Genomic DNA, 27882 nt, shown 5'->3' with positions numbered 1-27882 from the left:
CCATGGTGCTTTACTTTTCTCTCTGACCTTTTTTAATCTAATGGGCGCAACAATATCCAATGATCCAGAGAGAATGGTGCTCATAGTGCTAGTTAATTCCTCAAGTTCATCTGTTTGTTTGGGTTCACTGAGCAGCTGAGACAGATCCGATAAGCTGTTTGAAAAATTATCTATGGTGGATGGAAGGATTGTTCTGCCTAATCGATAACGCGGCGCAGCATGATATATTACAGGAGTACGTAATATGCAAGTTACCATGTAATGGTCAGTGACATCGTCACTTTGTGGAATGATATCTATATCGGTTGGATCGGTTCCATGTGATATAATTAAATCGAGTGTATGATTAAATCGATGAGTCGGTCCGGTAATGTTTTGCTTGACCCCAAAGGAGTTTAATAAATCAGTAAACGCAGCCCCTAACGCATCATTTTGATTATCTACATGGATATTAAAGTCTCCAACAATTAATGCTTTATCGAAGTTAACTAATAGGTCTGAGAGAAAATCTGCAAACTCTTTTAGGAAATCAGCGTAAGGCCCAGGCGGTCTATATACGGTAGCCAAGGCTAGAGATAATAGGGATGTTTTTCTATCATCTAAGAGCGTAACATTTAGTACAAGTACTTCAAATGAAATAAACTTATAACCCGTTTTCTGAGTAACATTGAGAAAATCTCTATAGATTGTTGCAACACCGCCGCCACGACCATTCAGACGGGGCTCGTGCTTATAGGAGTATCCTGATGGAGTAGACTCATTTAAACCGAAATAATCATTTGGTTTAAGCCAGGTTTCAGTAAGGCAAAGTACATCGAAGCTATTATCTGTGACTATTTCATTTACAATAACTGCCTTAGGTGTGAGTGATCTAATGTTTAAAAGACCTAGCTTTAAAAATTGTTTTTGATTACCAATAGCAACATTTTCTGGTTTAATAACAATTAGATTTTTTCTAGATCCTGCAGTAGATTTATGATTTGATCTCACTAAACGAGGAATAGACACAGTTTCTATGCAATGTTCTACACTATTTATATCAGTTAAATTGGTGCAGCAGAGACTATGATTTGGACTTTTGTTTACTAGTCAAAAGGTATTTAACATTTTGGAGATGTTATCTGACAGAAGATCCGATCCGAATCTGTTTGGGTGTAAGCCATCAGCACGGTAAAGCCTAGGACGCTCCCAAAACAGATTCCAATTATTTACAAAGAGAAGTTTCTGCTCATTGCACCATGACATTAACCATTCATTAAGCGCAAATAATCTACTAAACTTTTCATGACCTAGTCGGTACGTGGGAAGCGGTCCTGACACAATAATCGTTATATCAGGCGATGTGCTGCGTACCGTATCGATCAGATTCCTGAAGTCTTTCTTCAAAACTTCCGTCTGGCGCAGTCTGATGTCGGCCCCTCCCGCGTGCAGGACAACGGTTCCGACGCGCTCGTTCAGAATCTCGGGAACGTGAGCAGCGACTTCGGAAACACGAGCACCAGGAAAGCAGTGACTATGCACCTTACTTTTATTTAACGTAACGTGTACGTGTCGAACGATGGAATCGCCGATGATCACAGCATCGCGTTCTGTTTCGCGAAGAGGGGAGAAGCGGTTTTGTGTGGATATCTCGAAAACCGGGAGGGTCGGAGAGAGTTTTCTTGGTCTAGACCTGACTCGCGACTTCCGCTGCGGAAAAATCCAGGCTTCGTGATGGCATGTTGGAGCCGGAGTGAACGAGACCATGGCTGATCGCGACCTCGACGTTCGGGACCGATGTTGAGGAACGCACGGAGTAGATGAGGTCGGAGTCAGCGGGTTAGTAACATTAATCTCTGATATGTGTACCTCGGCGCGCGATGTTTCGAGAGCCAAACGCCGGTCTATCAGCTCGGCTTTTCTTACTAAAAGGTCGTGGATCTGTTTCTCAACAGCTTCCAGCTCAGACTGCACCGCGTGCAGCTCAAATGTGTCCTCACCTGCACCAAAAGGTAGACTACTTACATTTGATATATTCGCCATTTTAACAGATGGACAGTAAGTTAAGTTAGCAACGACGCTACCAGTGGTGCTATCAATATTAATACTAATTTATGGCTTAAGTCTTGGATATAATCCGTCTTTTCAGTGGTACGGGTGTAGAGTAGACGCACGATAGGTGAAAAATGTTTGTTTGTAACTTAAATGAGTGCGGAGAAGACGCGTTCAGCCGTGATCCACGGACGTAACCTATAAGAGTATCCAGCGTTGGATCACAAGGCTTGAGACGCGTCTGCTCAACAATCCGCGTTATAACTATGAGGTGAGGAAAAGTAGAAAATGTTCGTTGTAAGTGAGTTTAAAGAGAAATCAAGAATTATAAATCAATCGATGGAGCTCCAAAGACAACAACGCGCTCAGACGCGACGCATGCGCATTCGAAAACCGTCTTTTCGAATTGATCACTTTAATAGAATGTGACGTGACTTTTGATTCAAACTAAGCGCTTGTGAATGAATCAGTAAATACATTGACAAAAAAATTGACAGTTTTTGGGTAAAATGTCCTTTTCATACAGTTTTAAACACTTTTTTGTAGCATGAATAACTATATTTTTACATTTCGCCCATACAAAACTCAAAGTGCAATGGCATTGCTATGCAGTTGCTATAGAGATCTGGGTGGTTGCTAGGTGGTTCCTTACTGACCCCAAGATGGAAAAAAAATCCCAATTCTCTATGATATTCTGGTTTCTAGATATTTTGGGTCCGTCCTTCAGTGTAGTATGTATGCAAAGTTTTTACCAATTTGATCATCTGTCCACTGAAAATTAAGCCTCATCACTTAGGGTACGTTTACGCGACAACGATGTGCTAAAAACAGAAACGTTTTTCCTTTACATTTTTCAACGTTGTCAAAACAATCCTCGTTCACACAGATCCACGAAAACAACTAAAAACGCTATATTATTCATGCCAGGCCAGTAGATACGCATGCGCATGACATTACCGTTTTCACAAATTCTCGTTTTTGTAGTTTACACGGAGACGTTAACGGTATCATTTTCCAAAACTTTTTGTTCGCGTTTTCAGGCCCCCAAAACGCTAGCCTGGAAATCCAGACCTAAATCTAAAAGATTAATGGTCTGGCGTCGACTAATGAAAATCGGCCAGCTCGAGGGGCGGCACCAAGCATGCATTTGAAAATCTCACTGCACGCAATTGGATAACACTACGACCAATCACAACAAGTTATCGCTTAGCTACCAGCGGAGCTAACTGATAGATTAGACTCTTACCGTATCCGGTCGGCAAAACAGCAAAAACGCCCTTCTTGCAAAGGAACAATTCAAGTGCCGTCTTCTGTAACCTCTTTTAGATAAAAAGTCTAAATCTTTCATTGTAGCGGCCAAAGCCGTTCCAAACAAATGGTGTTCATCCATAGCCATCTTGCAATGTTTACTAATGACTTCGACGTCACAGCGCTGTCGTCATCTCGCCTCTGGCCCGCCTATATCATAGAGGTGTCAAAATTAATCGTTTCTACGATGCATCGCGATGCAGACGAGGACGATTCGGTTTCGGTTCAGTAATAGACCATAACCGATTATAATGTACTGACGCTTTTCTGACGTCATTTGTTGCGTACGTGCTTTGTCGCGGTAGCATACAATGGCAGAGGGAGGCGAGACGCGAGTGCGAGAAAATAAAAAATGCTCCAACTACTTTAAAGCCGACATCTGGGCACATTTCGGCTTTTATGAACAACCTGGTAAGCACGACCTGCAGAACACACGCGCTGTGTGCACTCATGTCACGCACAAATAGAATATGCAGGAGGTAATACCACTAACTTGATAAACCACGTTAGCCGTTTTCACCCCGAGCTGTTAACGCCTGGCAGAGTCTGACTGCTTTAGAGTAAGCGGATGAGCTCCAACGTCACCCGAATCCGCAGCCAAAAACAAATCATCCACCCGCCCAATAATTTTCTCTTATTTAAGTAGCCTATACGCACCCGATGGTCAAATTAAAATTATTCTGTGTTACGCGTGATTATAAATGGATGATCGTCACCTTCAACAGCGGATTCGGCGACGGTTGATGCGCGCATCTTTAATGGTAACATACACTGATTAATGAGCGCTGCTTTTAAATGAACATTTCTTTAAAACAATATTTATTTGACAGATTTCCTTTTCTTAATGGCATAAACAAGCTTTACTCCATAGACTGTAAAAAAAGCTTTACTCCCTTGAAACTTGAACTGGAATGTCACTGTTTCTGTCACTGCGACTTCCCGAACAGGCGAGCACACGCACACACATGCGCGCACACATCACTTTTGAAGTAAAATTTTAAATTGAGGATGCGGTGCATCCCGATGCATCGTGATATCGAATTGAACTGAATCGATGACATGATAATCGTAATCGAACCGAACCGTGAGACCACTGTCGGTTCACACCCCTACTATATCAGATAACCTGATGTGATTGGTGCAGCTCAGATAGAGGGGCATATTTAATGAGCATCATTACTCAACACCAGAGTAACTCGCTGAGCAAATTCAACTTGTGCTCTCGCGAGAACTCTGGATTACCAAGGTACCAAAACGCTGTTGTCGTGTAAATAAACGGCCAAAACGCATTAAAAAGTTTTACGTTTTTAGTTGAAAATGATTAATTTTCCCTTAATTAACATGCAAATGGCAAAGAAGATTCAAACAGACGACACAAACACGAATTAAGCTATAATTTAGTGATGACCTCTTGCATTTAGTAACTTTTAGAAAACCTGACTACCACTGGACAAACCAAATGTAGCAAAGAGAAACACAATCTGGTAAATAAATACCACTTGACACTTCAGATAATAAGATTAGTCTAAGTAGAAGGATTTGCCAGTGTTTGGGTCAAAGAATTAGTGGATGCAAGAGTAACCAACTTAAAACACAGTCTTATACTGTGATGCAATGAACATTTTCAGGAAGCATATCAAGCTAAGAGCCTTAAAGGGCAGTCGGTTGACATCATGCATCCAAAATGAGGGAGGAAAAACACACCAGGTAGAACCATGTTAAGATAAAATGACTAATCAAACTTGAGTGAGCCAGAAGCTCCTTCTCAGACAAGCCTTAAATACCAGATGCTTGGAGATTAAACCCATGTATTTCAGGGAGGCTTGAGTGGTCTGGTACACTGAGGGTAACTTGCAGTCCCCGCTGAGCTAAGAAGCCTCTGGCGTACAGCACACTTTAGTTTGGGTTTCTATAAATAACCATTCAGACTGGAAGGCTAATCTTTTCGAGATTGCAGAGGTCAATATAATCAAGCAGGAAAATGTTTGGAAACAGCAAATAACGTCTATGCATGTCAGTTTATTGAAAGTAGTAGTATAGAATGGCCAAACCATCCAAAAACTCAAATAAAGTTCAAATAAAGTCCAATAAAAGCAACAAAACATCTCTAAATTAATGTTTTTTTTATTCTATTGGACTTTTCGCTATGTCAAGCAATACTATTAAGCTATTACTTTTAGGGTTAGGAATCTGACTTATTATTTTGGTGGATGATAAAATTGTTGAAAAAAGCCCTACAGATTTAGGCAACATTGAAGGAGTAAGCGGAGCCAGGATCTAGGGACCAGGATATCTGAAATATTTTGGCCAAGACCAGTAAGCCACAATGAACCTTTCTATCAGAAATGCAAAGAGGCCACCTAACTTGTCTGATTCACAACCAATTAAACATTAAAATTCCCAAATATGCAAATGATCTAAAATGATTATTATAATAAACTCAACTGGTAATTTAAATGATGTAAACAGATAAGGGATTTGCTGTAACTCCACCGGACGAATACATCATACACAAACACACACAGGACCAGTTGTAATTGCTTAACATTTCGGCACACAAACCCCAATCAATACTTACTAAACTATGATCAGAGAGTGCATATGCTACATTAGTCGCATATATAATATGTCATTTCTTAAATCATTAAAGTTTAATGTCAGACCATGACTGTTGGCTGACTTGTTTATGGGATTTGAAGCATCAACATCAATCATTTGTTCAACTTAAAAAGTTATGCCGAAACATGAATATGCAAGAGCGCCAAGACAGACCAATCGAAGTCATTCATCTGTCAAGTCATAAAGAGCTAACATTTTTCTTGAAATTTCAAAAACAGTTTGTGTTTACATTTCATAAAAGTCAGAGGAGAACACAAACTTACTGAGACGCAGCCGGATGCCAAGCCAACTTCTGGGAGGCGATTTGTGAAGACCTGGATGCATAATCCACTTGTTGGGTACCATGATGTGTGCCTTTACTCTACGTCCTTTGTGTTGAGGTAGAAGTCCACACTGAAACAGCTGGTGGGGGGGGGGGGTTCACCAGCGGTCACATACGACTCCTGCCATGATGATTGGAGAATGAACACAACTTTTACTGCCAGGGGCATAGATCCCAGATGGGACACATCACCCAAATTTGGGTAAGCATCTAGGCTAATTGTCAATATTACGACCAGATTTGTGAAGTGAAGTTGAAATACCCCTGGCAGTATTTATCTCTTTAATCAAACTAGGTTAACCTGAAGATATATACAATACAATTAATGTTAATTAATACTTTGTATGGAAATTAGCAACAGTTTGCAGTTCATGCTGTTGCATCTGATCGCACAGCAAAGTAAAATATAAATATATATACTGTATACAAATATAAATATATAATTCTAGTTTGGGTCTCTCTGGATATATTCAATTATTCAGAAAGACATTAAATATATGAGCATACAATTTGTGAATTAAATGTAATGCTGATATTTTTTTGTCTGGTTTAAAGTTAAAAATGTTAACATAGTGTGACTGTCCAGAAATTGTAAAGTCTACAATTAAAAAAAGTCTGAAATACTGACTAAAACAAATGTTGTTTTATATTAAGTAAAGATTAAGTTGTCAATCATATTTTAAAAGGTGTTAAAAAGTATACTTTCATATAAGAGTACTTTTAACAACGCTTTTAACACGTGTTACAACATTTCAGTCATTAAATCTTTTGTAGAAAATTGTATAAAATGGTTTTAAAATGTTTGAAATTCACATCTACATTTAATTGAAACCAACATAAATTATATTTCTAAAAACTTGACAAATGTTTTGAACTAGATTTTAAAAAGTAGTTTCTCTTTTTCATAAATCCTTGTGACTGGTCCACAATATATGCACTGCATGCACATAATAAATGCAGACCCAGGTTTGCATACAGGCCAGATTTGGCTGCATCTCCTTTGATCTCCAGTATTATGTTGCATTGTAATTTCAATGGCTCGGTAAGCGTGCACGCTGTTTACTTATGCATCTCAGCGATTAATACATGGACTACTACATGATTAATTCACCAATAAGATACAGTGATCGCATTCGATTCAGTGGATTATTGACTCACTCTTCACTAACCTGTTGCATTGTGAAGCTTCATGATCGACCCTCAGAGAGAAAATAAGCTCGTCCATTCAGCAGCAGCAGGACTTCAAATTCACTCCAATGTCGCTTTCATTCCCACAGAAAGGTGTCGAGTCTACCTCACCAGCTCTGTCTTGAGTATATCCATGCTTGGTGAGACAGGACTGGTGATTATCCGCGTGAAAGTTTCTCGCTGCTTTGTCTGGGGCTGTTCCCTCTACTCTGTTTCTGCCATGGAAAGCGTTTCCCATTCATTCAAATCACCTTTAGTCAAGAGATGTCTGCAGTGCCTGGATCCCGCCGCTAGAGGCGCCAAAGAGAGATAGTTCATTTCACCTCAATGGATTTGTCTGGCTCTTATTCGTTTTTTACTCACTTTTTAGTTTCTTACTGAAATATTCTATGTCCCGATGTGAACCTGGATATACTATTTTGACATATTGTTTACAAAATGATGACTTTTTGTGGATGTTGGAATCAAGGTTCAGTGTATGTTTATAAATTCATCTGCACTCTTGTCTGAAAACTTGTGAATATTTGGCTCCACCTGCTGGTCATCATCAGAATCAGAATGAGCTTTATTTGCCAAGTATAATACACACACACACACACACACACACACACACACACACACACACACACACACACACAAGGAATTGGTCTTTGTGACAAGTTACACTTTGTGCTCCTTTGTGACAGGAGCTTCCATTGCAGAAGAAAGTACAGACATAGTGCAGACATACATACGAATTACACAGTAGACATGAAATATAACAATAATATAAGAAACAAATTTTTTAATAATTTAATATATACAGTATACATATAGAGACATATATATAGTTGTTTTAATGAATGTACAAATATGTTATTTACAGGTCAACAGTTTATGATGTAATTTACAGATGTACAATTTTAGATGTTATGTACAAATTATACAGTAATGGTAGACCATATAGAGTTATGAGAGTTTAATTGGTCAGGCTGAATATAGCCGGGGGGGGGGGGGGGGTTCTTTTGGCTGGCTGGTCTGATTTTTTTTGTTGTTTGTTTAGCTTTCTTAGCCCTTTTTCTCACTCTGGAGGTGTAAAGATCTTGGAGAATGGGGAGCCAATATCCATATAAAACCAATAATCTTCTCAGCCGTCCTGTCTGTCTGTTGTAGTCTCCTGATGTCTGATTTAGTGGCTGAACCAAAACAGACAGTTATAGATGAGCACAGGACAGATTCGATGATGGCCGAGTAGAACTGTTTCAGCAGCTTCAGTTCCTGAGAGATGGTGGTGCCCAGGAACCTGAATGACTCCCCTGCTGCCACAGCGCTGTCTGTGATGCTGAGTGGGAATAATGCTGGGTTTTTTAGACCACTATCATCTCCACTGTTTTAAGTGTGTTCAGCTCCAGCTTGTTATTGCCACACTAGACAGCCAGCTGTTCAACCTCCAGTCTGTAAGCAGACTCATCACCATTTTGGATGGGGTGATGATTGTTGTGTCATCTGCATATTTCAGGAGCTTGACAGAGGGGTCTTTTGAAGTGCAGTCATTTGTTTCACAGGAGAAGAACAGTATAGGGAGAGGACACAACCCTGAGGAGCGCCAGTGATGATCGTGAGAGTCCTGGATGGGAGTTTTCAGTCTCAAAGACCCTGTCTGTCAGGAAGCTGATGATCCACTGAGAGATTGGGATTGGCACGGAGAACTGGTCAGTTTGTCTGAGAAGATAAGGCATGATGGTATTGAAGGCCGAACTGAAGTCCACAAATAAGATTCTTTCGTGAGTCCCAGGTCTATTGAGGTGTTGTAGGATATAATGAAGTCAGAACTGTTTGCTCTGTATGAAACTGCAGGGGTCCTGTAAGGGTCCAGCGATGTCCTTCAGGTATCCCAGTCCAAACGACTTCATGACCACAGACGAGAGAGCGACAGGTCTGTTTTCATACAGAGAAACACAAGTTTCATTTGTTCAAGGCTTTGTATTTATTAATGAAATGTTGTTGTTTTTTTACATTAAATACGCAACATACTCAGTGTCTTAGTATTATTTGTAACAACATGAACATTAAGGAAATAATACGATCAAATACAGTCAAATGGGAAACACTTTACAACATGTTACACATTATTAATATATATTTAAAATAATAAAAAAGTTGTAGTATCGTTGAAGTAACAAACTACAGTGTTTGTATCCATTAACATTAATCTTTGCATACTCTGTGTTATTAAGTATTATTTGTAAGTAACAACATGTACGTGAAAAAAAATTCTATCAGTCAGTCAAGTGGGAAACACTTAATTACAACATTACACATTTTTTAATATTTTTTTTTAAATAAAAACGATGTAGTTGTACTAGGCTATATCCTTTGTATGCATTCATTACCATTAGGCTGAGTTTGATCAATAAAATGTTGTTTTGAAATGTTGCTCATTGTAGGCTACATCATGACATCTTAGGCGATGCATATTGTATGAACCGAAACGTGACTTTAAAAAAAAAGTATTTCAGTTAAATATTTTTTACTTAGATCCGATCAAAATCAATGTGAAAACAGCTTATATTTAACTAAATAAAATTACGTGTTATGGGTAGCGCAACTCTGACTGTTTAAGCCCCGCCCCTCACTTCCGGTCCTGAAACTGCTGGTGCTGCGGGCCTGCAACTGGATATATCGCAGCTTTTGACAGAGTGCTCCACTTCGCCCTCTGGTGGTCAATAAAAATTCTTACACCAACTGTGTAAATGAATTCCATCCATTTTCCAAAGTGCTTGTCCTATGTAGGGTTGTGGTGAGGCTGGAGTCTTTCCCAGCATCTCAGGTCAAAAACACACTGGACAGATGGACGGGCCATGACAGGGATGACACACACACACACACACACACACACACACACACACATTTACACTCACACCTACGGGCAAACTTCCATTCTCTAATTCACCTGTCCTGTATGTCTTTGGATTGAGAGGTAAACTGGAGCACAGAGTAAACCAACACTGAGAAAACATACGAACTGCACAGAAAGGCCTCCTGACACAGCTGGCACTCCAATACTTGGATTATACATGTTCTGATGTTTGCTTGTTTGTTTGTTTGTTTGTTTGTTTGTTTGTTTGTTTGTTTGTTTGCGTAATTATTGCTTCATGAATTTGTTTAGTTTTTTATTTCTAAGTTTTATTTTTTGCAAGTAAATTACTATGTAAAGATACAGAAAAAATATTGCTGCATTTCTCATTCATTCTTTTTGCTGTAATACAGTCCGTAAAATGAAAATATGTGATTCTTATCCTGTAATGAAATACTGATTTATGTTGAAAATCATTCAAACTTCAAAGATCAAAGTTTATCATTTATGAAATGCTCCCTGTTGTATGTTTTTTTTTAGGTTAGTGTGTTATGAATGACACGTGTTTTCTGAATGAGAATTTTTGCCAGAGTTATGGTGAAACAAGCTTGTTTTTAGGTATGAGTGTTTTGTTGGTCTTAGTGAGTTTTGAAAATGTGTCCTGGATAATGAACACTGATTGTTAGCAATAAAAAAAAACCCTGTAATTTCATTGTAAATATTCTGCTAAGATTTTATATTTCAATATTATTCCTACAGAAATGCACAGAGTTTGCAATTGTTCTGATTTGAATGTGCTTTTATCATTTTTGAAAGCAGTGTGTTAACATTCGAAAAATGTGCTGCAAATATAATGTGATATGTTCTTTTATTAATTGTCAGGGTCTGTTTTGTTTGTTCCATGAATGGCTCAGCTAAACAGGCCAATAAGAGACTATTAATTACCTTTATTCATTTTGATTTTACCGTCTAATTAAAACATCTATCAGAGATCAGGTAAAACCTACAGACACTAGTTCATTGGTTCTTCTCGGTGACTGATAAGATCATCACCCCCAGCGGTGAACCATTGAAATTTTTAAGTGTTTCGAAACGTTTCAAAACAGTTATGACATAATGAAGCCTCGTTTACTGAAATCACGTGACTCTGGCAGTTTGATACACGCTCCGAACCATTGATTCGTAACAAAAGAGATTGTAGATTGACTGACTTTTTTTCTTCAATATGTTGGCGCCCAGCAACCCAGATCTGCGACCTGGAAGGTCACAACGTGCCTAAATTCAGGGTCCGAGTGTCAGCTGCACAATCGATAGGGATATGCTTCAGTCTGTATATGTGTGGAAAATTACTATGTTTATCTATTTCTTAGCCAATCAGAATCATTCAACCTGAAGCAAGGACATATAGCTTAGATTTTGGTGAAGGGTAGGCCTATAACTGCTGTGATCTTTGTAACTGTAAGCGGGGCGGCCTACAAACTTTTTGTGAGTCTTGAAGCTGACTTCTGCTGATGAAACTACAAACTATCTTCAGTAAAAATTTCTTTAATTTATTATAATTCTGACTCTTGTCTTAAATTGACTGCACTTCTGACTCCGGGTCTTAATTAGTCATATCTGGTCCTTGGGTCTTTAACTGTAGATCCCTAAAACCGTGAATTTTCTTAATTTAATAAAATTATGGTTTAAACCATGCATCTTGTAAGCCTGTCTAAATCGGTCCAATGGCGGCATCCGATAGAACGGATGTCTCTGCGCGTTACTGTCTTTCCGCGTGGCAAAGTAATTTAATTCCATTTAAGCTTTTATCTGACTCCATTTTATCACAACCTCGAATTTTGGTTAGATTGCCAATTGGTTATTGGTCAATTATATAATCGTTTAGCAGCACATTTGATTATTCTTTTCAAGTCTTTATATTTTACCCGTTCATATTAGGAAGCTATGTCGCTCAGAGTTCCTTCCGCCTTCTGTTTAACGCAGGTCTCACGATCGCAAGCTCATCAGTTTTAGTCACCAAACAGAGGTAATTGCTATATACCTGAGATTGGTCGCATTCAGGCTTACACAATCAAAGATACTTTGGTATAGGCCCCATGATTGCATACACTTGAATTTAACGTAACGTTTACTTCAGGCAGAGGTATGGCCATTACTACAGATATAAGTCGACCAATATTACTTCTCTATAATAGCTTTGGATTGGCCATGCCGTGGTTTCCCACGTTCACTTATCTAAAGTAACATTAAATTAAAACAGAGGTAAGACACCCAAATTTAGGTTGGTCAAGCAGCATTTTTGCTGTTCTAAACGGTAATTCACTTCTTGTCTTTGCGAACCACGTACACTTGAATTAGTGCCAAATATTAGTCGTCACTAATCTGACGCCAAACTTGCGGTAACATACAAATCCGTTTAATCGCCTTAGGAAATAAAATCAAATGTAACAATTTATTATGTCAGGTAAATGTCATGCCAATTTCATAATCAGTTCAATGATAATAAATACAAAACATCAAATACTCTGGAAAAAAAAAGAGAAACCTGACAGACATTAAAAAAATACATGACATGAGTGTCTTACATACACTCTGCATCACAGGCTAATTTCAGTTACAAAATTTCCCTGAGCCTCTCGCTGCATTTCTTTACGTACTCAGACTCAGACAGACACATGTTTCCATGTGAGGCCATTTGCCTGGAAGACACACCCTCCTCTGTGCAAGTTATCTCTAAACTCTTAAAAACTTTATTACCTTTTGTTTTACTTATTTGGGAATGAGACATTTGTACCAGTCACACTGAGACATTTCAAATGATACCAAACATGTATAATACTGTATGATAATTATTCACATTAAACCATAGATTTTTGGATGAATATCTGGTGATCTCACCCAAATTTAAGACAACTAAACTAAGATAAGACAGAGGTACAGTACATGTCATGTTATCAGTAATGAAGCACAGAGAACATCTATTGCTCCATATCTTGACTCTTTATTTCTAAAAACCAGTAATCAGGTCAAGAATGTTATTAAATTAGCAATGTTACTAAAGCATATTGTCACCTCAGAAACATCTCCAAAGTACACGATATTCTCTCCCTTTCTGACAATGAGAAACTTTTTCATGCATTTGTTACATCTAGTCTTGAACATTGTTCAGAGTTCAGAATGCTGCTGCACAAATAGTAACTCGATCTAAAATGAAAAATCACTTTACTCCAACACTCAGATCCCTTCACTGGCTAATTTGTTGAATAAACTAGATGTACCGCATCGCGGTACAAAATATGACCGCCGCTCAGGCCTGCATTGGCTTTCCACAAAAATAAATGACGTGGAGTAATTTGGCTGTATTGCGTGTTTATGTATATACCTAAAAAAAGTAATAGTATGTGCATGTCTGTTTGTGTGTGTATGTGTGTGTGTTTGTGTATGTGTGTGTCTGTGTGTGTGTGTGTGTGTGTCTGTGCGTGTATGTATGTGTGCGTACATGTGTGCGCGTGTGTGTTTGTGTGTGTGTGTCTGTGCATGTGGATTTGTATGTGTGTGTATGGGTGTGTGTCTGTGCGTGTGGATGTCAGTGTGTGTGCATGCTTGCGTTTGTTTGTATTCCTGCATGTGTGTGTGTGACAGTATCATCCTAAACCAGCAACCCTTCGCTCAACAGCACCATCTACAGGCCGATGAGTGTATACAGTCACTAAATGTGCATACAAATGAATTTATTTTATACCCCCCCATGGATGAAATTCTACAAAACTTAGCAGAGGATACCCCCAGAGGATGTCAAGTTAATCATACACATGAAATATGGTGCAGTTCTGAACATCTCCACTGAAGATAGGGGCGATTAAAGCAGAATAATATTGCATTTTCATTTTTTTATGGGAAGGGCGCAAATCACAAATGAGTGATTATGGGCTAGGTTGATATGGGCCCTTAAGAGCAACATACCATAAAAATTTCTTCATCCTCGGTGCCACGGTTCAGGTAGTTATTTAGGAAAAACTGCATTTTTTGGGGGTTTGGGGGGGCTCAGCGTGGGGGGGGAGTGGCCCCCGGGGACCAAACGAAATTTTTCTTTAGAAGTCTAGTGGGGCTACATGCCCACCAAATTTCATGTTCCCCGGTGCTTCGGTGTCCCTGGTATCGTTGACGAAAAATTTACGGGGGCCCCAGCGCGGGGGGGGAAGTGGCCCCCTGGGGACCAAACGAAATTTTTCCGTAAAAGTCTAGTAGACCAACATACCATAAAAATTTCTTCATCCTCGGTGCCACGGTTCAGGTAGTTATTTAGGAAAAACTGCATTTTGGGGGGTTTGGGGGGGGCCCAGCGCGCGGGGGGGGGGGGGGGGGGGGGATGGGGGGGAGTGGCCCCCGGGGACCAAACGAAATTTTTCCTTAGAAGTCTAGTGGGGCTACATGCCCACCAAATTTCATGTTCCCTGGTGCTTCGGTGTCCCTGGTATCGTTGACGAAAAATTCAGTAAGGTGAAAAAAAACTACATTTTATTAAATAAATACAAACAAAAAATGCTAAAAAACTTTTCTACAGATACTAACTCTATAAAAACACAGCAAACACGACTCAAAATTTAATCATTCTGTCAAAACGTTATCACTAGTTTTCTATCCAGCATGAACATATAGTCAATCATAGCACAATGACTTTCAAAATACTAACAGTTGATGGCATTACGAAAACTGCATTACTTGTCATGTATCAGTTCTACCTGCAGACATTATGAAATCCATTGTTTTTTTTTGTTTTTTTTTAATCATTCAGTTTTCTTTTACTGTAAGCGGAAGTCAGAATTGTGAGATAAAAGTAACAATTACAGTATCTTTTTTATTTTTTATTCCATGGCAGAATAAGCTTCCATAGGTTCCATGTAAGGTGGAAAAACATAAAGATGCACAATCCAGCACACATTCTTCCTCCTCTTACATTCCTCTTCTTCTCCCTTGTCCTGATCCAACTACTCCTTTCCGTCCTTCATCTATTTATCTTCTTCACACACATTATTTTTTCTCACTCTGCTTCTCTGAGTTGTTCGGCATCCACACTGAAAACCAATTCAAAGAGTCCCTATTTTACTGTGTCCAAGTAATGGAAAGAACTTCAACACCTGACAATGCCTCAGACTGAGACTGAATCCAGCTATTTCTCAATATTTCAGTGATCTGTTATCTAAAAATGCTTATCTGTTGTTTCAATATTTGAAATATATTTCTTGAGTACTATTGAGCTGCTGATGTTGCAGAAGTAGAGGCTTTTTAAGGTTTGGAACGTTAGGTCTTAATTTCTGACATGCTGTGTTTAAGCATTTGTAAATAAGACCAGAAAGATCCATGATTTTGCTATGGGGTAATCTGGAAAAGAAAATTTAAGCATTTTAAAAACATGTTAATTCATTTCATATTGTGTGAAAACAACATGAATTGTGTTAATGGTATGGTCACAACAGACAGATGTTGTGCTAATTGTGTTTAGAGTTTTTAAAATGTGACTAAAGATTGTAAAAGTATGACAAAAGTATTTAAGCAATTGAAAAAAAAAACTGTATAAAAAACAATAAAAGGAAACATGGTCACAGACATGATACCTTTTTGCCCCTTCAGACTGGAACAAACCATTTAAAGCCACACTAGGGCTGTTTCTCAATTCCAAGAACGCAGAGAACGGACTTGTGTTCTCGTGGAGACCGGTCTTGCCAAGCTTCCTTGGAAGAACGAACTCGGAACCGGCCGCAATGACTTCTGGGACACCAGGCGAGTACTAGCTCAAGTCTGCATTCGATGCATCCTCGGTATCAAGAACACATCCGGGTTCTTTCATCCGTCCTCTGTACTTGCGTTCTTGAGAATTGGGTCTGAACTTCGACGGTTATGATGACGTAAAACGAGAACACAAGGACGCAAGATCGCTGAAGAACGCATATTGAGAAACATATAGGTAGGAATTCCGTTTTGGTCAAACAACGACCCCTAGAGTCGCTGTGGACTACTTGTATTTAACGTTACTGTCGTAAATACCACTCACGCAGAGCAGTCTCTTCACTCACGGCCTGATCCCCTCCCCCCTGTATTGATACTTTGCACGTGACGTCAGTTGTACTGGCTGGCGGGCAAGAAGTCATTCTCTAGCAACAAAAACCAGTAAACTAATCAAGGATCTTGCCAGGACGTTGCCAGTTTTAATATACAAAATTTGGTGTTTTGAGGTGTACACGACATTTTGTCTATCAAGTAATGCTGTGGACGGTAAAACGTGTGACAGACAGTTACACAAGTTCGATTGGGGAATAAACACAACGCGTTTCAAATCGTCGGACATCGAGCTATAGCCTCCGAAGATGTCTAAGTTACTAATTCATCAACAAGAACGCCAGGTGCTTTTTAGCTCACACCAACGAGTGAAAGCTTCTCCGAGTGATATACAATATAAGCATACTTACAAGTCCAACAGCATGTGAGGACGTGTTGGGGGAAGTGAGGTAGCCTATGCCGTAAAGCAGTCGAATTTTGTAGTTCTTTTGGTGCGCGGGTGTTACTACCCGAACCCCGAAGTTTAAAAGTACGATTAAAAACTATACAGACCCCGTCAGGCTATGGCAGACATGTCATTCAACCTATTGTAAGTCGATGTACCATCACAAGAGTCTTGGAAATATATTATGAGGGTTGAAAAGTTACCTAGTGCTGCTTTAAAAGGTGAGAGGTGTAAGATCATTAAACCAGTCTTAAATACAATCAAATGTCAAATCTAACAAATGTTTGATCTTTTTGAATTACAACCACTGCCATGTCGGTCAGGGATGATAAATTAGGCCTGAAAATATATTTGACACATGACAACCTGTCAATCATGAGTGACATGGGGGGCATAAATCAATTCAAAGGGTACACAACGTTTATGTTAGTACTACTTGCATATAGTTCCAGTTTGGATCTAGCCTATTATGAAGACTTCAGATGCCCAACACCTATGAAGAGACTGTACCAACTCCTGCGACGAGTGTGATGACTCAAACTCTGAATCAACATGCACCAATGTTATATTTCTAAATGTCATAATCATTTGTTAACAAACAAGTATCCATTACTTCAGTGAGCTCATTGTTTCTGCATAAAATTATTTTATTGTATAAATTAATACATTTTTAGCTAACTGTGACTTTTTTGGATATGTACATTTCTGAAATGCTTAACTTAGTTAACTTAACTTCGATCACAAATTGTAAAGTGGACTCATGCACTTTCTGTAAAGCTGCTTTGAAATGATGTGTATTGTGAAAAGCAGTATACAAATAAACGTGAATTAAATTGAATTTAATATTATTTTTCTTTTTTGTAAGGGAAGGTGGGAAATCTAACCTAATGGAGTCATGAGTTTGTTTTTGTTAAACTAATGGAGATAAGTGTGTTTTATTCTTGTAAGAACAAAAAGAAACTGAATGTTGTTAATTATTGATCAGTCGCCTTGCTTTATACGGCTGTGGGTTGTGTACTGCACTTTATCTGTCAGCTTTCCTTCCTAAATGAAAGAGTTCACTAAGGAGGCCATAAGTAGATTTGATTTCATGATGAAAGTGTTGCATCTTTTAATAGTTTTGTTTCTGGTGTCTAATATAACATCAGAAGACTTGAGTTGTTCAGATGTGCTCTGGGTGACTGTGGGTCTGTTTGCGACAATACCTCCTGTGTTAATCTTTGTGTTTGAACTGGATCCTTTATTGCATTTTGATTCTAAACGTGAGTAAAATCTCAAACTAATTTATTGTATTTATGCAACTATTCAGTGATAGTCATATTTTTTAATTGCTTACCTGTATGTAACCTACTCTTAAATTTTATTACTATATCTCATATGCTATTTTCATTATATTACAGAAGAGAAATACATGTGTGCATTCACACACACACAAAAACAAAACAAACAAAAAAACATACAGGATGTACACACATAATAGAAATAAGATAATAAAATGAAATACAACATAAAGGAAATAGTGAACAAATGTGTTTTAAGATAATTTTTTAAAGCGCAAAGGAAGATTGCTCATAGGTTGTCAGGAAATATTTTCCGCTTGGGCCCAAAATGACTAAAGACCGACTAACCTATTAGTTAGGTTATGTTTTTGTTTTTGAAAAAACCAACAAAGTTACCATTGGATGTTCTGAGCGATCTTTCTGGAGTACAGAATAATTTATACAACAAATTAGCCAGTGAAGGGATCTGAGTGTTGGAGTAATGTGATTTCTCATTTTAGATCGAGTTACTATTTGTGCAGCAGCATTCTGAACTCTGAACAATGTTCAAGACTAGATGTAACAAATGCATGAAAACATTTCTCATTATCAGAAAGGGAGAGAATATCATGTACTTTGGAGATGTTTCTGAGGTGACAATATGCTTTTTTAGTAACATTGATAATATGTTTTTTTATTTATTTTTTTAAGTTGAGGTCACTGTCGAAAGCATGATTCCTAAGTTCTTGACCTGATTACTGGCTTTTAGAAATTAACAGTCAAGATATGGAGCAATAGATGTTCTCTGTCCTTCATTACTGATAACATGTACTGTACCTCTGTCTTATCTTTGTTTAGCTGTATAAAGTTCTGTGACATCCACAATTTTATGTCCCCTATCGATACGGTTCACTCCTACTGCGTTGCTAGACGCATTGGTAAAACTCCTTTTTCTCCGATTTACTGAAGCTTATAGAATCTAGAAACCCTCTCTATATAATGCAGAAACTAGGAACTTAGATTAATCTCCTTCATCGACGAACATCTTCTCCTCATTGAACTCCGAGACTGAAAAAGCCTTTTGCCGTCGAAGAGCCTTGCAGCGTATCAGGCTTACTCAGCGTGCCGACGACCTACCAGCTGACTGATCGGCGCTCTGCAAGCAAGCGGATTGACATGCTATAAGCAAGCTGATTTAGCGATCTCCCCCTGCAGCTATCCAGCGATTCTAAAAGCGCAAATACGAGCACTTTCTTTTCAGAGAGCATGTGGCTTTGTTGCAAATATCATGCCAGTGAGCCCTGGAGTGGACCCCAGATGGTTCACATGATCTAGAGCATCTTCCGGAAGGCAGAGGTCGACCTCTTTGCCTAAGAAGACAACACTCACTGCCCAATATATTTCTCAAAGATAGGGACGCGCTGGCCCACAAATGGCCCAGACTTCTCCTATACGCTGCTCCCTCAGGTCATCAGACGGATCAGGGAAACACAGTCCTTCTGGTGGCTTTCTTCTGGAGAAACCAGTCATGGTTCCCAGAGTAAACGCAGCTGCTTTCAGCAGCCCTGTGGCCAATTCTCCTGTGGAAGGACTTCCTTTCCCAAGTGAAGGGAATGATCTGGCACCCCCAACCAGAGTTGTGGGCCCTTCACTTCTGGTCCCTTGATGGGAGCCTGTGGACCTCTCCACGAGGGTCCTAAACACCATTTCTGAGGCTAGAGCCACGTCCACTAAATGCCTCTACTCCCTTAAGTGGTCTATCTTCTCCAGCTGGTGCACAGCCCGGAGTGAACATTTCACTGGTACTGTCTTTCCTTCAGGAGCTGCTGGACAAGGGTCGAACACCGTCCACGCTCAAGGTCTATGTGGCAGCCATAGCAGCATTCCAGGCTCCTGTGGCTGGAGAGTCCGTAGGCAGGAACAACCTGGTTGTTCCCTTTCTGAAGGGGTCTAGAAGGCTAAAACCGCCTCGCCCCCTGTCTATGGTCCTCAGGGCCCTCAAGGACCCTACCGTCAAACCGCTCCAGTCGGCCAAACTGCGGCCCCTTTCACTAAAGATCACCCTCCTTCTAGCTTAGCATCAGTCAAGCGAGTGGGTGACTCTCTGTGAGTGCTTCTTGCCTTGAATTTTGGCCTAACGACTGCAAAGCCTTCCTCAAACCAAGACAAGGCTATGTACCTAAAGTGCTCTCTATGCCATAAAACAAAATCTATCCATGATTAAATTACACAATAACACAATACAACGATGTAGCTAATGAATTAAAGGGGTGGTTAAATATGATTTCACTTTTCTGACTTTAGTTAGTGTGTAATGTATAGCTGTTTGAGCATAAACAACATTTGCAAAGTTTCAACGCTCAAAGTTCAAAGGGAATGGAGATATTTTCTTTTACAGAAATCGCTTTTTAAGGATTACAACAAACGACTGATAGGGACTACACAAACTCCCGGGTTAGTTTATATAAACCCTACCCCCGGGAACACCGAACAAAGGGGGTGAGTCCATGAGAAGAGGAAGAGTTGTTGTAGCTGTCGCATCCGTCTTTTCATATTTATTGCAATACAGTGCGTAACACAAATGCAATAGCATGTCACTCTATAGGCATCATACAACAGTTGCCAGATGAGCGATTTTATAGATTATCATGACAGAATATGCAAATCAAAGACTTGAAGATAGTTAACTTCACATCAGCTACATAAATTCATCAACTAACCATTCAGAAACGTCTATTCTACATGTTGTCCATTCTTCTTGAGTCTCTCCATCATACTCTGGTTTAACTATAAAAGGCAGAACAGTTTCTGACATTTTAGTGAGTGTCTGTCTGAGGTAATCAGAGCTACCTGCCCATAGACAAAAGAAATATATTTGAAATATATTTTCAGAGTATATATTTTTGTTATATTTCAGAATATATTTCAATGTATTTTTTTCTGTATGGGTCCCCAAAAGTGTCACAAATATATGTGGCATATATTCCAAATACATTGAAATATATTCTGAAATATAACAAAAATATATGATGTTAAGTGTGAAATATATTTATTGGGCCAATTTCAAATATTTGCATATATTCTAAAATATACTCTGAAAATATATTTCAAATATATTTCTTTTGTGTATGGGTGCTAAGGACAAGAGCTGTTGTTGCTCCGCCCTCTGTGCCGGGAGCAGCAGCTCATTTGCATGTAAAGGGACACACACAAAACGATGCATTTTTGCTCACATTTATTTTTATTTTTTTTAAATATAATAGAAGAGAAAGTGTTAGTATTACTGGATCAAGTGCTGCCAAAAAAGATGCGTTTTCAGACGTTTCTTGAAAATAGCTACGGACTCTGCAGCACTGGTTGAGTTAGGCAGATCACCAGCAGGAAACAGTCAAGGTAAAGGTCCGAGGAAGAGATTTTGTGCCTCTTTGAGATGGCACCACAAGACGACGTTCACTTGTAGAGCGCAAGTTTCTGGATGGCACATAAGTCTGAAGTAATGAGTTTAGGTAAAAGGGAGCAGAGCCAGTGGTTGTTCTGTAGGCAAACGTCAGTGACTTGAATTTGATGTGAGCGGCAACTGGCAACCAGTGCAATTTTGTGAGGAGAGGAGTGACATGTGCTCTCTTCGGCTCGTTAAAGACCACACTAGCTGCAGCATTTTGGGTCAGTTGCAGAAGGAAAGGGAGGGCCTGATCCTCCTAATGTTGTACAAGGCAAATCTGCAGGACTGGGCAGTTATAGCAATGTGGTCTGTGAAGTTCAATTGATCATCAATTACAACTCCAAGGTTCCTGGCTGACTTTGATGGACTTATGGATGACGAGCCTAGCTGAATGGTGAAGTTGTGATGAAGTGTTGGGTTGGCCGGGACCACAACCAGCTCTGTCTTCTCAAGGTTTAGTTGAAGGTGGTGGTCCTTCATCCAGCCAGAAATGTCTGTCAGGCTGGCTGAGATGCGAGCAGCTACCGTCGGATCATCAGGCTGGAATGAGAGGTAGAGTGAGAGGTAGAGTTGTGTGTCTTCAGCATAGCAGTAAGAGGAAAAGACATGTTTCTGAATCACAGATCCTAGTGATGTCATGATGGAGAAGATAAGTGGTCCAAGCACTGAGCCCTGAGACACCCCAGTAGCTAGAAGTTGGGTCTTAGACACCTCACCCCTCCACGACACCCTAAAGGACCTACCTGAGAGGTAAGACTTGAACCATTGGAGTGCGGTTCCCAAGATGCCCTTCATCTTTATGATTGACAGGAGGATCTGGTGGTTAACTGTGTCAAAGGCAGCAGACAGATCCAGCAGGATGAGAACTGAGGATTTGGAAGCTGCTCTTGCCAGTCTCAGAGCTTCAATTACTGAGAGCAGGGCAGTCTCAGTTGAGTGTCTGCTTTTGAAACCAGATTGATTGTTGTCCAGGAGGTTGTTCTGTGTAAGAAAGGAAGAGATCTGGTTGAAAACAACTTGTTCAAGTGTTTTGAATGGAAGAAGGGAAGAAGGGATACTGGTCTGTAATTTTCCAGATGTGCTGGATTTAGAGTGGGTTTCTTAAGCAGTGGGGTTACCCGAGCCTGCTTAAATGCTGTAGGAAAGGTACCAGTGTGAAGAGAGGTGTTGATGATGTGCGTGAGTGCGGGTACAACTGAGGAAGAAATGGCTTGGAGTAGATTAGTGGGAATAGGATCAAGCGGACAGGTAGTAGGTGTCATGATCAATGAGGCGGAAGCAAGAATACAAGTAAACTCTTTTATTAAGAAGTTGAACAGTTCGAGGATCTCTGGAAGGCTGGTGACGCAGGGACTAGATGGTCAGCAATCCGGTAGACGAAGTGACGTGATGATGAAGTAGGTGAATGGTGAAGTATCCAGACAACGAACGTAAGCCAGGTGAACACGGAACAGGAACAAGAGCACGAAACTGAAACGCTGACTGGAACAGGACCAAACACACACGGAGGACATCAAACAACAATCTGACAAAGAGAGAAGAGTGCAATGAGTATTTAAAGGTGAGGGAATAGGCTGCAGCTGGTGATGAGATTGAGATCAGCTGGATCGCTGATCAGTCTGGAATGAGCGGAACGCCCACTCGCACACACCCACACAAACATAACAACAACTACACGAGACAAGAAGAAAACAGTGAATTCATGAACCGTGACAGTAGGGCGATTGAAAAGGAGGAGTTTGGAGACTTCTGCCTCTGAAAGCAGAGAGAAGGAGGGGAGAATGTGTGTGTTAGCTGGTAAGATGTGTGTGTCTGATTTTGTGGATTGGTAAATTGGCCGCTGATGGTGGTAGTTTTATTTATGAAGAATGTGGCAAAATCGTCAGCTGTTAGGGTTGATGGAGGAGGAGGAGGAGGGTTGAGAAGAGAGGAGAAGGTTTTGAAAAGCATGCGAGAGTCTAAAGAATTGTTAATTTTGTTGTGATAGTAAGTCATTTTAGCAGTAGAGATATTAGCAGAGAAGGAAGAGAGGAGGGATTGTATAGGATCTTTAGGATCAGTAGGATCTTTCGATTTGCGGCACTTCCTCTCTGCACCCCTGAGTTTAGAACGATGTTCGCGGAGAACATCAGATAACCAGGGGGCAGAGGGTGTGGCGCGGGCTGGCCTGGAGGAAAGGGGGCAGAAGTTGTCCAAGAAGGATGTTAAAGTGGAGAAAAGAGTATCAGTTGCACTGTTAATTATCTAGTGTTGAGAGCTGATCAGGTGGAGGAAGTGTGGATGAGACCAAAGAGGATAGGCGAGAGGGTGAGAGTGAGCGTAGGTTTCGCCGAAAGGTGACCTGAGGAGGAGTGTGTGTTGTGTTTTGAGGCAGGCTGAGGTTGAGAGTGAGGAGGAAGTGATCTGAGGTGTGCAGTGGAGTGACCAGTGTATGGTCAGTGGAGCAGTAGCACGTGTAAATAAGGTCCTATAAGGTATATAAGGTATATATATATAATAAGGTAAATAAGGATTTGTGAGTAGCTGCAGTTTCTCCTAATTAGATTTTAATTAGCGCGTCCACCATGTTAAAATACTCTGCTTTTAAAACAATACAGGTTTGGTCACTGGTGTTTCACAAGCAGGTAAGTTATATTTGTTGTACTGTGTAACCCGATCTTAAATAAAGATTTAAAATCAAACATATGTGTAATGTGGTTATTTATAACAATGAATGAACAATGTTAGCGGCTAATGTTACACATTGTACATGTCCACTACACATAACAAGCAAATACCCTAATATATCTTAAACACATTATACACAATACATTCAAACATTCACAAACATTGCACAAGTCCGAGTATGCATGATATCAGTGTTAGTAAACAGACCGTGTTAATGCTGCGACAATACATGTGTGTTAGATATGTACGTGCATACAGTTCATTCATGATCACGGGGTTGCGCCGTGACAGGTCACATAGCAAAGACTTTTTCACTGGATAGTGGATGTGATTGTGCTAGCTTATGCTTCGAAGGGCCTACAGTGCCCCATCGGAGTTAAAGCACACTACACCAGAGGCATGGCCTCTTCCTGAGCATGGTCCAGCGGAGTCCATTGGCGACATCTGTGCAGCAGCTGGCTGGTCCTCGCCGTCCACCTTCGCCAGATTTTATAACTTGGACGTCCTTGCTCTGTAAGCACGGGTCCTATCTCTGTAGCTGGGCTTTGACCTATACATGATGCTCAATGTGCTAGAACCCTTCCTTGTGGCACAAACATACAGTATGAGTCTCTTAGTATTGGACGGTTACCTTGCCCTACCTAGCCTTGGTGCTTTCTGGGCCCTTATTCAAGCGTTTGGGGCCAAGGCCTTATAACGATTGTCGTTCCGCAGTTATAAGCATGGGGATATGGGACTGGGTTCCCAATACGTCTTGCGACGCAGTATGAGTGAACCGTATCAATAGGAAACGTATTTGGTTGCGATAGTAACCTCGGTTTCCTGAGATAGCAGGAACGAGTAACTTGCCATGCTGCCATGCTACAGGACTTGGCGTTCGTCACTTCAATCGAATTGACCTGAGTTCCCATGGCAGAATGCTCGCATTATACATAGAGGGGTAGCCCTGCCTATATTGGCGGGCTTTAACGCAATAGGTTTGTGATAGCTTCACTGCTCTGCCATTGGTTCGCTAAACTCCTCGGCACAACCATTGGCTCATGCAGTTACACTGAGTGATTCTATAAACTTCAGTAAATCTGAGAAAAGTTCTGCAGTACTCGTTCCCGTTGTCTAAGGGAACCGAGTATGATCTCTATGCAGTCCAGCAGGGTGGAAATTGAATTGTGGGCATCTAGTGCAAGTGAAAGATAGAGTTGCATGTCATCTGCATACTGGTGAAAATAAATATTGTACTGATTGATTACACCAGCTAAAGGAAGCATGTATAGGTTGGCTTAGTTTTTTCTGTGGCTCTAGGCAGGGTTTTTTGGGCCGATTCAGTATGTAGAATCGACGTCGGGCTGTCGGTGAGAAAGAGCTCTGATTGGCTGTTTAGCATTGTGAACAAATCGAAAGTGATGAAAGCGAGCAAAGAATTCAAGACAGTACAGACGTAATCTTATCAGAGCATTCGAATGCACAAATATTTTCATAATAAAATGACCTGACTGGAAAGAAGAAAGTGACCAGAGTGACTGATAGCCTATTCAAAATGGTAAGCAATTGCTGCTTTGTTTACGGTTTGTATTTGTGCAGTCCTAGTTTCGGTTTCCCTTTTTGAATCATGAAAATAGGATATTGATATCTGCTGATATAGACAGATATTTACTTACACGCAGACGCAGAACGCACATGCTACAGTAGTTGACACTCAACTTTAGTCCTTTTGGTGTGTTCAAGCACAGTTTTTTGTACTATATATTATTTCTCCTCATTGTAATTGTCTTGTCACATTTACATCTTTCAGGTTTGGAGGCAGATTTAAGAAAATCTCTATATGGGCAGCACATTGTGTCTGATGTTGTATTAAAAGCTGTATCGTCATTTATGACTGACGGAAACCCAAACAAACCGTTGGTCCTCTCTTTCCATGGGACTACAGGAGTTGGAAAAAACCATGTTGCAAAAATTATCGCAAGAAGCATTTACAAAAAAGGGGACCAGTGCGAGCATGTACACACATTTATATCTGAGCATCATTTCCCACACAGAGAACGTTCACACATCTACAGTGTAAGTGAATAATACATATTTCATGTTAAATAATCCATATTTAGTTAGTTAGCGAATAGGTAGCCTATAGCTGTTGCAAGTGTTTTGTCAACAGATTTTTGTGCCAGAGCAGGTCAGTTTGGCGAGCAAGGCCACAATACTTCCCTGTGGAGTCGAGCATTACCATGGCGTGATCAAGCTAGTTGAAGCAGAAGCTTTGTGAACATCATATCTCAGTTATGAAAGCTCAATAACATACCATAACTTCCACTGCAAAACGTTATTTTATTAATCAGTATTTTTGTCTTAAGTTCTAGAAAATACATTAATGGGATTGGTTTTTAGAAATTATATCTTGAATTTTTACTTGAAGGTTTACTTGTCTTATCCCAAATGGCTTTACCTTGTTCTAAAGCATAAATCTAATGTTTTACAGAACAAATCAAACTTATGGGTGAACTATTCCTTTAAGCAGTTTTGTATTCAAAATAAACAAAAGACAAATGTTTTACTATTAGCATAGTTAGTTCTTTCCACCTGGCCATTTCACATTTTGTCATTTTGAGCGGGGCCAAAGTAATTCAGGAGAGTGAACTCATTTTACTGATTCTTTGAAACAACAACAGTTTCACCCAAAACCATACTGTATGTTACTATATGTTACTATACTAAAAAAACATCAATCGTATTCTTAAAAAATGATGCAAATAAAAAAATGGCATGTTCTTAAATCCATTTGCATTTTCTGTATATTCAGGAAAATCTAAAGAAATTGATTCTTGATGAAGTATATCGGTTTCCTCGCTCCATGTTCATATTTGATGAAATGGATAAGATGCATCCTCGGCTGATCAACACCTTAAAACCTTTTCTGGACTACAATGCCCGTGTAGACGGAGTGTCATTCCACAATGCAATCTTCATTTTTCTCAGGTAAAAAAATAATTGTCAGATTCAAGCTGAGTGGTAATTATACCTCTCTTCCAAAAGATCGACCCAACTAATGAGAAACTGTTTATAGTAATGCAGGCGGGAATGTGATTGTCGACATGGCGCTGGATTTCTGGAGAGAAGGCAAAAAACGGGAAGAGATCAGGATGAACAGCAATGAACTGGAGACTAAAATCTCTCTGAAAAGCTTCAATGATGAGGGTATTGAAAGAGCATTGAAATTTATTTTCCAATATATATTTTAATATATATATTTTTTTTTAAATCAAAAATGACTAAAGTAAATTTTAAAGTATATTTACAAAAATGTTTTTGATAAGTTTTATGTCAAAGGTAAATAAAAAAGCATTATATTCCTTATATTTCTTATATTATTAAATTTGATTTCCATTAAACCTGCACATATGTATATGCATATGGTTACATTCCTCTATTACATATATGACATTTTATTTACCTCTACATTTTACAGGTGGATTTCAGCACTCCAGTCTCATAGGGCATCATCTGGTTGATCACTTCATTCCTTTCCTACCTCTGGAGAAGAAGCATGTGCGCAAGTGTGTCCTGGCTGAGATGGCACATCTGAAAATACCCCGATCTTATGATCTGGCAGACAGAGTGATCAGAGACATGCCTTTCTTCCCCAAAGAAGAGAGAATCTTTGCTGTTAAAGGCTGCAAGTCTGTCAGACAGAAGTTGGTGCTGTATGTTGATGAATAG

The 27882-nt window shown here is 39.7% G+C and overlaps 2 protein-coding genes across 3 annotated transcripts in view; one reads left to right on the top strand and one right to left on the bottom strand.

Moving 5' to 3' along the window:
* The window catches only part of plekhg5b (pleckstrin homology domain containing, family G (with RhoGef domain) member 5b), a gene marked incomplete at both ends in the record, with an annotated part of 83001 nt that extends 75301 nt beyond the window's left edge, over nucleotides 1–7700 (bottom strand). The window contains 2 exons of one of the 2 annotated variants that reach the window (XM_081387352.1): nucleotides 6222–6401; nucleotides 7450–7700. In XM_081387352.1, coding sequence (XP_081243478.1) covers nucleotides 6222–6303 — 82 coding nt within the window. The remainder of the gene's footprint in view (nucleotides 1–6221; nucleotides 6402–7449) is intronic. The other variant, XM_081387353.1, reaches the window with a different exon arrangement.
* Nucleotides 7701–24590: 16890 nt separating this feature from the next.
* On the top strand, nucleotides 24591–27882 carry LOC308703218 (torsin-1A-like; the record flags this gene model as incomplete). Its single annotated transcript, XM_081386540.1, has 5 exons — nucleotides 24591–24687; nucleotides 25964–26229; nucleotides 26966–27141; nucleotides 27230–27360; nucleotides 27632–27882. 5 exons carry the CDS (start codon nucleotides 24591–24593, stop codon nucleotides 27880–27882), a joined length of 921 nt encoding a protein of 306 aa, XP_081242666.1.

This window comes from Scardinius erythrophthalmus (genome assembly GCF_964197995.2).
Source record: "Scardinius erythrophthalmus genome assembly, chromosome: 15".
NCBI lineage: Eukaryota > Metazoa > Chordata > Actinopteri > Cypriniformes > Leuciscidae > Scardinius > Scardinius erythrophthalmus.
This window is presented reverse-complemented; position numbering and strand designations above follow the sequence as displayed.